Source organism: Kwoniella botswanensis, chromosome 3, assembly GCF_036426115.1.
Source record: "Kwoniella botswanensis chromosome 3, complete sequence".
Taxonomy (NCBI): domain Eukaryota; kingdom Fungi; phylum Basidiomycota; class Tremellomycetes; order Tremellales; family Cryptococcaceae; genus Kwoniella; species Kwoniella botswanensis.
Window position 1 is genome coordinate 1361183 of NC_088601.1, and position 13894 is coordinate 1375076.

Consider the following 13894-nt stretch of genomic DNA (forward strand, 5'->3'; position numbering starts at 1 on the left):
TTACCAAAAAACCAGCATTGATCATTAGGTTCAGAAAGGGAACGTCATCCGTGCTTGTGTTTTTTTTTCAACAACATAAAAATCATTCATCCCCATCCTCACAAACACACGGACGGACAGGAAGCTCGGAGCGATACCGATCAAAGGAGACAAGTATCAGGAAAAGGGCATCCTTGTCTGGGTGGATTGTTGAAGGATACAGGAGATCACCATCACAATCGAGCCCAATTCGAAAGTAGATCATCGACCTTGTCGTCAATCGTGAGTTCAACGGAATGAGAAAATGAACTTCACCACATATCGATATCTACGAAAAGATTCACCGGACGTCAAACGCTGATCATAAAGTTCCCTTTGCATCATCTCGTCAGCTCTGCTGCTCTCCATTCCCCTGCTTCATCGAATATCTCCTGATTCAAAATGGAACGTCAACCCTCCGTCTTCACCAAACTCCGTTCTCGTCACACGTACGACTCGATTCCCAATGATGGAGGAGACGAGTGGTATATTCCTTACAGTCCCAACTCCAGACCCAACTTACCTACCAGGCAAAGTGGGATCGGCCTATCACCTATATCACCTACCAAACCTTCTACTAATTACTCCATGTTCAGCAATGTCTTCTCAACCACTTCCAACGCCATAGCTGGACCAAGTACCTCGAAACCATTTCCCGTTCGACCAGCAACCACCACACCGTTCGACACTTACGATAACAATCCTTCTTCAGGAGTTGCAAGATTGTTACCTTCATCTCGAAAACAAGGCGCAATGTATAAATCACCATCCTACAACTCCATATCTGATTTCAACAATAAATCAGAGAGAATCCCTTCTTCGTCATCGGTTCCAACAGGATTACAGGCTCCCAATATCCTATTCTCCCCCTTGAATCGAGAACTCCGAGCTGGATCATCTTCAAACACCCCTCAACAGAAATCAAATCCACCTTCATCGCTCAATCGCAATCCTATACAAAGATCTCAGCCCATAAATGGTATGACCAATCATCGCCAGAGAGCAGTATCGGCACCTAAACCTAGGAAAATTAATCCGTACGAATACAAAGCAGAGAATAAACGATGGGCGGTACCTACCATGTGTGACATGTTTCTATTGCCTCGACCTACGTTGTTACCTCATGAAATCACACCGCCTACCACACCTGAAGATGAGAAAGAGAAAAGATTGAGTGTGGGAAGTATGAATTCGACATCTACGACGAACAATAATGAAACGGTACTAGAAAAGGGGAGGTATAGGGACGAAGAGAGGGAACAATGGGCCAATCTGGTAAAAAAAAGAGGTAGAAGTTTGAGTTTGGGATCTACTGCTCCCCCGCCTGGTGCACCCATCATTGGAAATGCTAGAGCAAGAAGTAGAGAAAGGTCGATAGATGGTTCAAGCAGAAGAAGTAGGAGTAATTCGTTGATCAGAGCTTTAACTCCCTCAACATCTCTTAGGAAAAGATCAGCTTCATTCGGATCGAGATTCACCAATCCCAATCCTAATTCTGCTTCCAGCTCGAATCCTCATTCAAGGAAATCTTCGGTAATTAGGCGAGAATCAGATAGGAAGAATAGCGGTAGAATCACAAGCTTCCTCAATCTAGATGGCCACGGTACTACACGCACTGCTCATCCTTCAGGTATTACTTCGAAAGATTACGGCCATTCATCCAAGCAACGATTCTCAGCACCTCGATATTCCTCCGACGATTATATGTACATCTCGCACAACAACAGGAAGAGATCGAGCTCAATGCCGTATTCGACTAATTCCGCTCTGACCAGAAGTGATCCACTATTAGCGAATTTTGCTACGGCTCCGGTCGAATCGAGATATCCTATTACAGCTGCCATACCTTCCGGGAAATCCTTACAATTCAAGCAACCCTCTGTGGCTGATAAGGGCGATAAAGGTGGTGTTGTGATAATCAGTAAAGGAGCCTCGAGAAGGACTCCTTTCTCTGCAAAATATGAAAGGGAAGGAACCTTCCGCCCTCCTGCTCCATTGAACTTATCAAAACCTCTACCTGATATACCTAAAGATGACATTTCACCAATCTTGCCTGAATCAGGACCATTCATTTCGTTAACGGATGAAATTGGCGTGGCCATTTCACCTGATATTGTTGGAGTGGACAGGGAGGTGATAGTGATCGATAATGAGGATATGTCTGAGCCGAAAACTGCACCACTCCCCAAAACGACTGATCCCCTCTCACCCAAAACTTCTACTGCGAAGTCTAGATTGTCTGACGGAGGTTCAGCGACCGCCAGAGCGTTTTTGGCTAAACAGCAACAACGCGCTAGGACAAAACGAGCATTCCAATCTCCCTCCAAAGGTCCGGTCGCACATCGAACCATCCGCGATTCCACTGCTGCATCTCAAACTGGACATCTGTCAACTTCTGCTTCTACACCTACTACAGCGTCCACTTCAATTTCATCGGCACTTTCACCTTCTTCATCGACCACTTCTATCAAGTCGGATGGACCTAGACGCAAGACCGCTCTGGAAGAAGCGATTGGGAGAAGTAGAGCCTCAAGTGTTGGTACGGTAGAACAACAACAGGCTAAACACAGTCCTACCCGAATGGCATTAATGGAGAATCGACCGAACACCAGTGAATCTAACAAGAAGAAGTTTGGTACAATGTCTGTACCCTCTCCACCAAGAGTATCGGTGCAATCTCCTACTCAGAAAGATCAGCATCAACGATTCCCTTCACCCGATTTAAGTTATTCGATATCTCCGGCTGCATTAGACTACCCGATCTCCACTGTCCCTTCACCACGAACAAAGTCTGGCCCGAGCTTCTTAGATGTAAGACCAAATATCGTACATGGTGAATCGAATGTCTCGAAAGTCACCGTCTATACGGATGCGTCAGAGGGTTGGAGTAGAGCTGGTACATCGGCTAGATCCACACCTATATCAGATAGGAAAGATAGGTTGAGTGACGCGAATAGTGAAGATAGTCCAGGTCAGACACCGGATGATAGGGATTTCCAGGTGAGCTATCTTTATCTTTTTACTTTGCTTGTCAAGAAGATCAAGGGGCCTGAGCTTATATATCTTGATGGTGTACAGGGTTTATTCTTCCGTACACCCGCTGATCGGAATGGATCATTCTCCAATACACCTATCCCAGGTCAATATGCACCATCCTCAACCAATCACTTTTCCCTTCCTCGGCCTATTCCAGAAGGTCCTGTTCCTGTAGGATTAGGATACGATATGGATCCCACCCCTCACAGTACGATCATATCAGAGGACGATCAACCTCGTAGACCCTCTGATGGAAGTGAATCGACAGCTGAGATAGCTACTCCCAACATGAGCAGTCAACCGCAACAACCTTATATGGGATATCTGGATCAAGTGGGAACGAACCATAACACCACGAATACAGCGAGGGTACAACAGAGATTGATGGCTCCTTGGAACAACCGTAGACCTGTAACTCCCGATTCACCAGATTTGGATTCTGATGATGGCGATGAGGAAGAGAGGGACGAGAGGAGTCAGGATACCCATGAGACTGCTATACCTATTTTATCTGAGGGACATGGTGAGTCTGTCTCTACACATTCGTATCAAGAGAAGTCGTGACTGATTAGATGTATGTATTATGGGTTTGTAGAGTTCCCATTCCCTAGATCTCACGATACCATCCGTAATCTCTCTCAAGCACAAGCTCAAGCTCAAGCTGAAGGAGAGGAAAGTGCCACACAAACAACACCTCACGGGAAACGCCGCCAGTCTCGACCTCACGCACCCTTATCACCAGGAACATTCGGTATAACCACCACTTCAACTTCAACTTCATCAACTTCACCTTCATCTGCATCAAAGCATATCAACTTTGCACCGTCGTCTTTCCAAAACTACTCACTCGCTCCTCACCATCATCACGGCCATACCGTAGGAGGATTATCACCAATTCCTGGGAGTGTCAGGGATTCTTCAACTTCACCTGTGTTGGGCCACGATCATCGAAATTCGGCTGCTGTGAGCTTCTTTGACGAGTTCCCAACTCCTCCTGGAGATTCTCATTCTCATTAAAGGGCATCGACAAATTCAATTCATCCCGCCTTTCATTATCATCATCATCCTTTTAAATCATCTTATCATCCCAGCAAAATCACGATTGAATTAGGTCATAGCGTATTATCTACCAACCTAAATTGTTTCATCAACATGTCATCATCCTTAGATACTCTACCTGAAGTCAAGGTCCAACATAAATCTGCATTCGGTCAATTAGTCACTGGACCACCTGGTGCAGGCAAATCAACCTACTGCCATGGATTACATCAGGTGAGTTCACACTCCTTCAAGATCGCAAGCGTCAAAATTGAAAGCAATTTTCTTATATTGATTGACTTAGTTCCTCACAGCTCTCAATCGACCTATACACATAATCAATCTTGATCCAGCCGTATCTAACCCCCCATACCCATGCTCCATATCTATCACTGAACTCGTCGATTTAGATAGCGCAATGGAAGAATACGGTCTAGGTCCCAATGGAGCAATGTTATATTGTTTAGAATACCTAGAGGCGAATTTTGATTGGTTGATAGATCGATTGGATGAAGTGCTGGAAAATGATGGTGGGAATGGATATGTGGTGTTTGATACGCCTGGCCAGGTGGAACTGTGGACGAATCATGATTCGTTGAAGAATATGGTTGAGAAGTTGGGCAAATTGGATTATAGGGTGAGTGAGGTGTACCAAATTCCTCTTGAGTCTGTTTATCACGTTATCGTGGTTGCTTCACTCCCCATTCCTGCCCTTGTCTTCAACGTACCCTTCGCATTCCACAGGCTTCTCGGGGAACATAACTAATTGTCTATTTGTATTTCAGCTCGCAGCTGTTCACCTTAGCGACGCGCACTATATCACCGACGCCTCCAAATTCATCTCTGTCGTCTTACTAGCTCTACGGGCGATGTTACAAATGGAGATGCCCCATGTCAATGTTTTGAGTAAGATTGATCTGCTATCTACATATGGTGAACTGCGTGAGTACAGTCTAGAATATTGATACTCGGTCTTGAAAACTTCTAGATCTTGGGGCTATGTGCTAAAGTATATACTCTTCTTTTTTTCAGCATTCGACCTGAGCTATTATACCGAAGTCCAGGATCTGTCGTATTTACTTGCCAAACTCGACTCTGAACCTCGTGCAGCTAAATTCGGTAAATTGAATAAAGCCATGGTTGAATTAGTGGATGATTTTGGTTTAGTCGGATTTGAGACTTTGGCTGTTGAGGTGAGTCGTCAGGCACTCTTGGAGCGGGAACAACCGCAGCTGATATGATGATATGGAATATAGGATAAATCATCAATGATGAACCTCGTTCGATTGGTAGATAAGATGACGGGATACATATTTATACCTCACAATCAAGATTCTGAAGATGATATGAATGCGGTCAATACACAAGCGTTATTCGGATCAGTCATGTCCGGTGGAAATGGGAACGACGTGAGGGATGTACAGGAACGATGGCTTAATAACAAAGATGCGTATGACGAGTTTGAGAAAGAGCAGTGGGCGATGGAATGGGAAGAGAGGAAAAGACAGTCTACGAGAAGTAAGCATCAGCATGATCATGAACATCAATGAACAATAATATAATAACTAGTCAAAGGGAGATCGTGCGAAAAAGCGATTAGATACGTATCTATTTATGTTGTATATCTAGTGATAATTAGGATTTTCATTTGAAGTCACATAGAGGGTGATAATCAGTCATGATATTTGGATGAATATAATGAACAAGTATTTGGATTGTTCGGTTGAGAACGAGGAATGCGAGTAAAGTCCCAAAGTTGTTTCATCGATAATTCAACAATCTTGTCGTACCCTGCTTAGCTCTCTTTCTGAGGGCAGATTTGTCTTCGTTGAATTTGGAAGGCCTGAAGTGGTACTCATCCGGTACGAGACACCATATCCTGAAGTTCGGCCTTCCATGTGGCTGTGTGAATACAATGCAGTACTGGGTCACAATGTACGATATGGTATTGGGGACGATGGAGTCAAAATGCCAGGATAGAATATCTAGACTACTTGATCATCGGTGTGAGGTATTTATCAGTACACACCTGTACATATGAATGTAGCAGATAAGAAATATCCGCTTCAGTTTGCTTTACTCCGCTTGTGATCCAAGTCTCAGTCTAGGCTGGAGGGATCATCACCGCTCATATTGGAGAACAACTGACCTATCATGATGATTTTTTCCGAAGCGGAGTGAAAAGAGAATACTGTATTGTACTCTACCTTTCTCCACCGCATAGGCATCGGCAATACTTCTTATAGATGATTTACCACCCGACAAAGGAGATCGATTGGAGAAAAAAGATATTCTGACACGGTTTGTACTGTATCAACTCACCTTTTTTCGCCTTCTTACCTTGAGCCTTCATTTACTCTGAAATTCGATGTCAGAATTGGTAATAACATGTAATAATTCTCTACAGACAGAAAATTTTCAGTAGTAGAATAAAGGTGGTAGATACCTGATTATACGTTACTCGTTTTCAAGGTATAAATAGGCGAGAACATTCTTTGTAATCCCCGACATCCATCTACTTATAACGCAATCATCAATTATCATACGGAACAATCGATCCAAACGGTATTCACAACCTTAACTTTAGCATTACATTGTCGTATGCTACAGTATGTCTGATATTGATTTCGGTATAACCGTCGAAGTGACCTCTTATTGGGCAAGTGATCTCAAAGTTCATAAAGCGACCTTCCTGAATCAAAGTTTCGTACACCCCAACGAAGGTTGTGAGCATTGCGCACCACCTTCGTATAACTCTGGTGCAGGTAGGGCGTTCCAACTTTCAAGACAACACGCAGCATCGGAAGGACAATTGCGGAGACCTCATGCGTTAGATCCAACTTCTATGTCTGGGTTGGATTATATATCCAGAGATATTCTGGGTCAAGGAACTCGTGCGATCTTATCTCAAGCTACTGCGCCGAACGTCAAATCTACATGTCGTAGAATTGATTGAGGTAAACATAAAGTATTGTTAGTACCTTATGAAGGACCGAATTCATTGACTTCGGAAGGATCTCAATTCTGGGGAACAAGGTTGAACAATACAAATGCAGAGAGATTATCAACTTACCCTCTGAATCAGAGAGCCGTCAGGACCAGTGCTATACCGGTCGATCGAGGTGTGGATCCAGATTGGACGGTATACAAACTGAAACATACTTGGGAATCTGCATTGAACGCACCCAGTCAAAACGATATGGTCAACACTCTCCCACCTGGAGAATACTGTCCTTGATAGGATATGGTTCTTAGTTGGTGATTACTCATACATCTACTATCTAACATCGTCCATGTGATATACAATAAATCATGTATATCCTATCTTTGATGGTGGATATAAATCATTTCAGTATGAATCTCTTCTTTCACATTGTCTACAATTGTTTAGCCCATTCCGTTGTCAATTCCTCAAACGAAACAGATTTCCATCCTTTAACTTCTGGTCTAGGTGAAGTTGCTCCCCAATTGTTATCTCCCCATTTAGCTTTGATGGCAGCTAAGATCGCACTTGTACCAGGTACTTGTATTGCTTTTTGGTATTCTTCCTCTGTATAATGGGTGATCTCAGGTTTAGATCCATTAAGCTTGGTCAGGACGTCGACGAAATCTTGTCCGGTGGGTTCGTGGTCGTACACTTGATAGGTCTTGTTGGCGATTTCGTCGGGGTGTAAGAGGAGTTGAGCAGTAGCTTGTCCTAAGAATGGAAGGGTACTACAGAAGACACGACTTATTTAGTCATTGACAAGTTTCACAACTCGACTATAGTGCGGTTCAGAACTAGGTACTCACGTAATTCTTAGGGGGTTCTTCAATGAATCTCTAAATTCTTGTACTACATTCCCTTTAACATCTGTACCACCGGCTCTACATTACCATGAGGTGTATTACATCAGCTCACATTCAGTACAGTCTACAAGTATACGAGTATTTTGGCATTCGATAAGCTTTGGGACTCACTTGAACTTGAATACGAAAAGATCAAAAGCCCCTACTCTAACATGGGTGAGTGGAACGTTCTTCTTCTCCGCATGTTCCACTACATCTTCTTTAACTCCTATGACACTCAATCCAGGGGCTTCTTTCAATTCTTTGGCAGTCCAATTGGTACCGAAATCGGAGTGAACGAAAGATTTCAACGTGGTTGAACCTTCAAGAGCGTCTACGAGGTAGATCTGCGATTTGAGACCTTCACCCGATACGGTTGATCTGAAAATGATATCAACCCCAGTCAGTTCAGGCATGATCGAAAGTAGAGCAATGAGGTGTGAAAGGGAATTTGTCAATTTGTCAACTTACAAGACGACTTGAAGACCCTCTACAGCCTTTTTATTGACCTCTTTACCACCTTCACTCAGATCAATCAATCTCTTCTCGACATCATCCGGGATCTTGGAAGTATCACTACCCTTTCGATGTAAGATGATCAATTTGATTTGACCTTGCTTATGGTATTCCAACAAGTGAGGAAGGATGTGAGATCCGACCAGACCTGTGTATCCTAAGAAGCCAATAACAGGTTGAGATGACATGATGGTTTACGTTCCGAGGAGTATTTACGAGAAGTGATTGTGTGGATTATTTGTGTCTGAGACGTTAGGGAGTAAGTCAATGAGTTGATTCATCTTGTGACACTTAATCGATGGGACGTCCTATTTATACCTTTCCCAATGCGATATTCGGTCAATCACATCAATTGTCGTCAACTAAGTTACCACCTCACAGTCAATTCGGTCTTCGGCACTCGGATACCAACGAGTATTGCTCAATCGCACGCGCAACTTACGTGCTTATCAATCTAATCGATCCATCATTAGGTTTAATTCCTCTTTTGGTCCTTCGGATTATGTGCTTATTCATCATAGCCTACCATTTTTCAGGCACAGCCACGGAGATGCCATTTAACGCTACTCATACAGGTATGATCAGTTCACATATTCACATAGTCACATAGTCGCACATTCACTATGATTACTCATCTAGCTCAATGCTATTATCGAACTGTGGCCAACAGAAAAAGTACCTCTAAGGGTTCTCATACATGTCAGACGCTCAGAATAGTAGATCATCGGACACTCCTACGGCCCATGTCTCCCTCGGCATAGTGATAACTGTGACGTACGCTTTGTTCTCTCGTGTTTTTGATGATTTACTCCCCACATCGAAGCACCTCCAATAACAATCCCACTTCACCATCTCAATTACCTTTGCCGCACATGTATTCATAGGCAGGTGCTGTTGACAGTCCATGTAGCTACCGAATGACATTGCTTGGCTCTTTCACTCTCACTTTGCCATCCTTTCCATGCCACAGCAGAACAATGATTTCGACAAATTCTGCGTATGTATTCTATATGTACAGTACATTCATCATTTTTCTGCTTCTACTTGCTATCTATAGATTAGACAATAGCTTCCAACTGCTGAGCCAATTTCAGCGCTGGACCAACCATATTAACCATCGGTGTACCCCTCTTAATACCACCTTTCTCCAAACTCAAGACTACGTTCGTGTTTTTGGATTCCGAACTTTGCTGTAAAGCCGCCAAGGCAATATCAGGTTTGATGGAGTTGGGGAAAGTGTATACCTGTTGAGAAGGTGATAATTCCCATCCTCGAGATTGAGCGAACTCGTTCAATTGGGAAGTCTCGTTAGGCTTGAAGAATAAGAGAGTTGCAGCTGATTTTAAGGGAAGAGAGGGATAGGAAGTTTCGATTGTTGAAGCTATTTGACCACTATACGAATGAGTACGTCAGTGAGAGGGATTAGAGGATGAGATGGCTCAGCCCAGGAGGATGTAGCAGGTATTTCGAGGCGACAGAAGGTTTTGGATGTACTTATGTCATACATGAAAGAGTAGAAAGGTAGGAAAAAGAAAGATCATTGGTGAAAGACCTACCGAACAGTTCCCATCAATCTTTCTAATAAGAAACCAAATTCTTCCCTTGGAACTCTATCTTTCGCTCGGTACACTTTATTGTAGGCACCTTCCATCAACCATTTCTCCCTATGATATAGTAAGAATATCAGCATTTCTCGATCTTCCACATTCAGATGAGGATGCTCGGACAACATGCATTTAGTCGCAAAGACTTGAGATCGAGGTACACCTCGACCTAGAGAAAAGGAAGAAACACTCACAAATCGACAGGCAATTTTACAAAGATATCACTCAACTGCTCCACTTTCAAAGTTTCCAACAACGTATGAAACTCTGTCAATAGACCTTCACTGAGTAACGCTAATAGGTGTAAGCCTAATGTTATTGGTCGATTGGGTGATTCGGGTATGATCGAGGAAAGGTTGAGATAAAATGGTTGTAAGGCGAAATTATACTGTGCGTAGGATTTTAGGTTACCTGAGCGGAGAGAGTGGAATGATCCTATTTCGAGGATTGATCCTGTTTGAATTGATCAACAGAGCGAGATCAGCACAAGCCTCTGTTGCACAGCATCCTATGATAGATAGCGAGGGGTCTTGATCAACAGAGACTTACTCGCTGCTATGAGATCCTGTGGGTTGGCTGTAGGTGGTGCAAAGTATAAGCCGGTTTGGGCCAATTCGAGCTATAAGTGATGAAGTGTGAGCTATTTGATCCAGGTGGAGAGGATCACATTCAATCATCAGCTCACCTTGAGTTTTGCCAGTCTCTTTGATACCTCGTCCCTCGATCCTCCCGGTGCGTCAAACAGCTGTTGAAGCTCCGAGAGGGACTGCTGCAAGTCGACTGACATGGTGACGAGGTGAAGGGCGTTGGGCAGGGAGATGGAGGAAATGGTGGTTGAGTGGTTTTGGGTTGATGCTATAAGCAGTGAGAGCTATGGTACTTAGTCTACAGATATATATATATCGGATATGTGCTTGAGAATGCCAGCTGAATGGCTGAGGAAGAGCCTGAATATGAGTGATTTAACGACGCGTGTATGTGTATGAGTATATGTAGTAGTATGAGTGTGTATGACGAGGTGATAACGGAGGTGGGTGCCACATGACCTCCACCTTGAAATCCCATCCCATATCTCCGCACTCGTACTCTCTCTCTAACCACACTTGTCATTCACCCGCTCGTCATTCAACTTCGAGCATCATTCCTCGTCAATCTCTCACTTTCCACTGCAACAACATTATCACATATCAAGCATCATATATCAGTATCAGTGCCAGTCTCAGCATCAGTCTCGTACATTCAACAAAACAGATAACATCACCCCAAGTCTCACTTAATCTCGCTGTAACGGAATCGATCTCATCTTTTCTTTTCCATCGCTCACGAATATCACCGAACCCAAAACGAACATTATCATCTGGAATCCGAATCAATAGTCTGTTGACAGTTCATTTGCGTAAGTGGGGTCTCATACACAAGCTCAGAACTCACTGGTCAACTCAACTGATGCTATCCCTCATTTCAACAGATAAATCATCATGTCCTCTTCAGCTCCCCAAACCAACGGTCATGCTGATACCACCATCCCAGCTTCCACTCCTGCCGCCGGTTCAGCTCAACAATCTAAAATCCAACCAAATGATGTCGGATGGCAATTCGTTCCTCAATACTAGTGAGTGAGGCCTCCTCGTTAAATCAATGTCACCACGACCAAATGGAAGCAAATCATCAGGCATCCGCCTCCTTCACTACGACCAGAAGTCATGAGCTGACGAGAATCGTTCAAATTGTAGCAACTTTGTGAACAAACAACCTCACCGACTTCACTGCTTCTACAACAAACGATCGACGTTCATCCACGGAGAGGAAGGAGAGGAGTCTCAAATCGCTCTAGGACAACAGGTGAGTTGAGTGATGTGATTTATGCCTTATCCTCCTGGTTTTCCTTTATTTAACCTGCTCAATAACACTGATCGTTCATGATATAGGAAATCCACGACCGAATCGTCGCTATCGGCTATAATGAGTGTAAAGTCTATATCCACTCCATCGACTCCCAATCATCAGCCAACGGAGGTATAATTATCCTTGTTATCGGTGAAATGTCGAATAACCACCAACCATGGCGAAAATTCACTCAAACTTTCTTCCTTGCCGAACAACCCAATGGATACTTCGTCCTAAACGATATCTTCCGATATCTCAAAGAAGATGTAGATGAAGATGAAGAGATCGAAGAGGAATCCCAACCTACTCAACCTGTTGCTGAGCCTACTCCTGCACCCGTGGAAGTCGAGACCAAACCGGCCGAACAAGTGACTCAAGAGCCCGCAAAGGCCCCTGAACCCGAACCCGAACCAGTCTCAGCTCCTGCAGAAGTCAAGCAAGATGCAGTACCTGAAGAGGCAGCCGTCGCTTCTGTTCCCGATAAAGACGTAGCTCCTTCAGAACCTGCACCAGCAGTTGAAGAACCCGTCACTTCCGCCCCACCTCCACCTGCTGAACCTTCTCCTGCGCCAGCGCCAGCTGCTCCCAAACCGGCTGCTTCGCCTTCTCCTGCTCCCGCTGCTCCATCCCCCGCTCCCCCATCTGCTGCCCCTGCCCCTCCTGCTCAACCTGCCGCTCCTCCCAAGCCCAAGACTTGGGCTTCCCTCGCTGCTTCAGGTGGAAAAGCTTGGTCATCAGCTGTCGTGTCTAATCAACCTGCCGCATCTACTCCCGCTGCCGCCCCAGCTGCTCCCAAGAAGGAGGAAGCTGCACCTGCTGCATCTGGCTCCGCCGATAAGCAATCTCCTGGCGTGACCAACGCGTTGAAGGTGAACACTGCTCATTGTTTCGTAAAGGTAAGCCATCAATGATCTCGAATTCTCACCAGTCGTCCGACCTGAAACCCTTAGCTGACCGTTGTGTCGATATCCTTAGCTTCCCAATTGGTCAGCCGACAACCAAGCAGGTGGTGAATCCATATCAGAGAACGATCTCAAGAACGCTGCCTCGCGATTCGGAGATGTCAAGAAAGTTGAAATTGTCAAATCTAAAGCCTGTGCCTTTGTTGAATTCTACAAAGTCGAATCTGCTCGAAAGGCTATAATCGCTTCTCTGCCATCTGCTCAAGGAGGTGAAGATGGAATTAAGATTGATGGAAGTTCAGGAAAGATCAATTTCGAAACTCGAAAGGAGAAAGATGAAAGACGTGTGAATGCTCCTCAGGGACAAGGACAGGGACAGGGACAAGGTCAAAGACAAGCTAGTAATAGAGGTGGACCAAGGCAGGGTGGTCAAGGACAAGGTCAACAACCCAACGGTGGGCAAGGTGGTAGAGGTGGACAGAGGAATCAGGGTGGTAGAGGTGGCAGAGGTGGTCAAGTTAACCAGGGTGATCGACAAAAACAATAAAAATCAAACGATAAAACGATCAAATGATAGTTGAATGACACGAAAAAGGACGTCGTGCTTGCTATTTCTTCTCTACTTTGGTCACAATCTCTTCTTGCATTTCTCATTTCTTTTTTACAGCTTTTACTCATCGGCGTCTTTCATGATCTTTATTGATTCAATTCTGATTTTCATTTCATTCCAATTTTTTTCCCGTTGTTTCATTGTTCATATACGTACAAGTACTTTTTCTCTCAAATCATTTATTCACCTATACCGTATATGATCGTGATAAACTCTAGCATTGCTCTTCATTTCTCATTTTACCAAAACAAAAGACATAATTGATGGTCTAAAAGTAATTATAGTTAAGCGGGATGGATGAATCGATGGGATGCGGTTGAATGTTGAGATGATTCTATCTCGTTTCAAAAATCTGTATATATATACTGGCAAAAGTTTGCGTCGTTGAAGGTGGATGTAAAAGGATGATGAATTGTTGCATTAACATACATCGTTACGTATGAGCCAGACATGCG

General features: G+C 44.1%; 6 protein-coding genes across 6 annotated transcripts; 4 read left to right on the forward strand and 2 right to left on the reverse strand.

The window, feature by feature from the left end:
- Positions 1–420: 420 nt before the first annotated feature.
- On the forward strand, positions 421–4071 carry L199_008385 (uncharacterized protein; the record flags this gene model as incomplete). Its single annotated transcript, XM_064894066.1, has 3 exons — positions 421–3018; positions 3097–3577; positions 3650–4071. 3 exons carry the CDS (start codon positions 421–423, stop codon positions 4069–4071), a joined length of 3501 nt encoding a protein of 1166 aa, XP_064750138.1.
- A 135-nt stretch (positions 4072–4206) lies between these two features.
- On the forward strand, positions 4207–5642 carry L199_008386 (uncharacterized protein; the record flags this gene model as incomplete). Its single annotated transcript, XM_064894067.1, has 5 exons — positions 4207–4326; positions 4397–4729; positions 4878–5034; positions 5125–5285; positions 5349–5642. 5 exons carry the CDS (start codon positions 4207–4209, stop codon positions 5640–5642), a joined length of 1065 nt encoding a protein of 354 aa, XP_064750139.1.
- A 1061-nt stretch (positions 5643–6703) lies between these two features.
- Positions 6704–7330, forward strand: L199_008387 (uncharacterized protein; the record flags this gene model as incomplete). Its single annotated transcript, XM_064894068.1, has 2 exons — positions 6704–7034; positions 7107–7330. The coding sequence occupies 2 exons, from the start codon at positions 6704–6706 to the stop codon at positions 7328–7330; spliced, it is 555 nt and encodes a 184-aa protein (XP_064750140.1).
- A 139-nt stretch (positions 7331–7469) lies between these two features.
- On the reverse strand, positions 7470–8624 carry L199_008388 (uncharacterized protein; the record flags this gene model as incomplete). Its single annotated transcript, XM_064894069.1, has 4 exons — positions 7470–7806; positions 7885–7959; positions 8053–8301; positions 8392–8624. 4 exons carry the CDS (start codon positions 8622–8624, stop codon positions 7470–7472), a joined length of 894 nt encoding a protein of 297 aa, XP_064750141.1.
- An 870-nt stretch (positions 8625–9494) lies between these two features.
- On the reverse strand, positions 9495–10827 carry L199_008389 (uncharacterized protein; the record flags this gene model as incomplete). The annotated part of the gene is made up of 5 exons (XM_064894070.1): positions 9495–9828; positions 9993–10100; positions 10235–10493; positions 10590–10659; positions 10726–10827. 5 exons carry the CDS (start codon positions 10825–10827, stop codon positions 9495–9497), a joined length of 873 nt encoding a protein of 290 aa, XP_064750142.1.
- Positions 10828–11518: 691 nt separating this feature from the next.
- L199_008390 (uncharacterized protein) lies at positions 11519–13376 on the forward strand (the record flags this gene model as incomplete). The annotated part of the gene is made up of 4 exons (XM_064894071.1): positions 11519–11652; positions 11774–11882; positions 11969–12823; positions 12903–13376. The coding sequence occupies 4 exons, from the start codon at positions 11519–11521 to the stop codon at positions 13374–13376; spliced, it is 1572 nt and encodes a 523-aa protein (XP_064750143.1).
- Between the last annotated feature and the right edge of the window lie 518 nt (positions 13377–13894).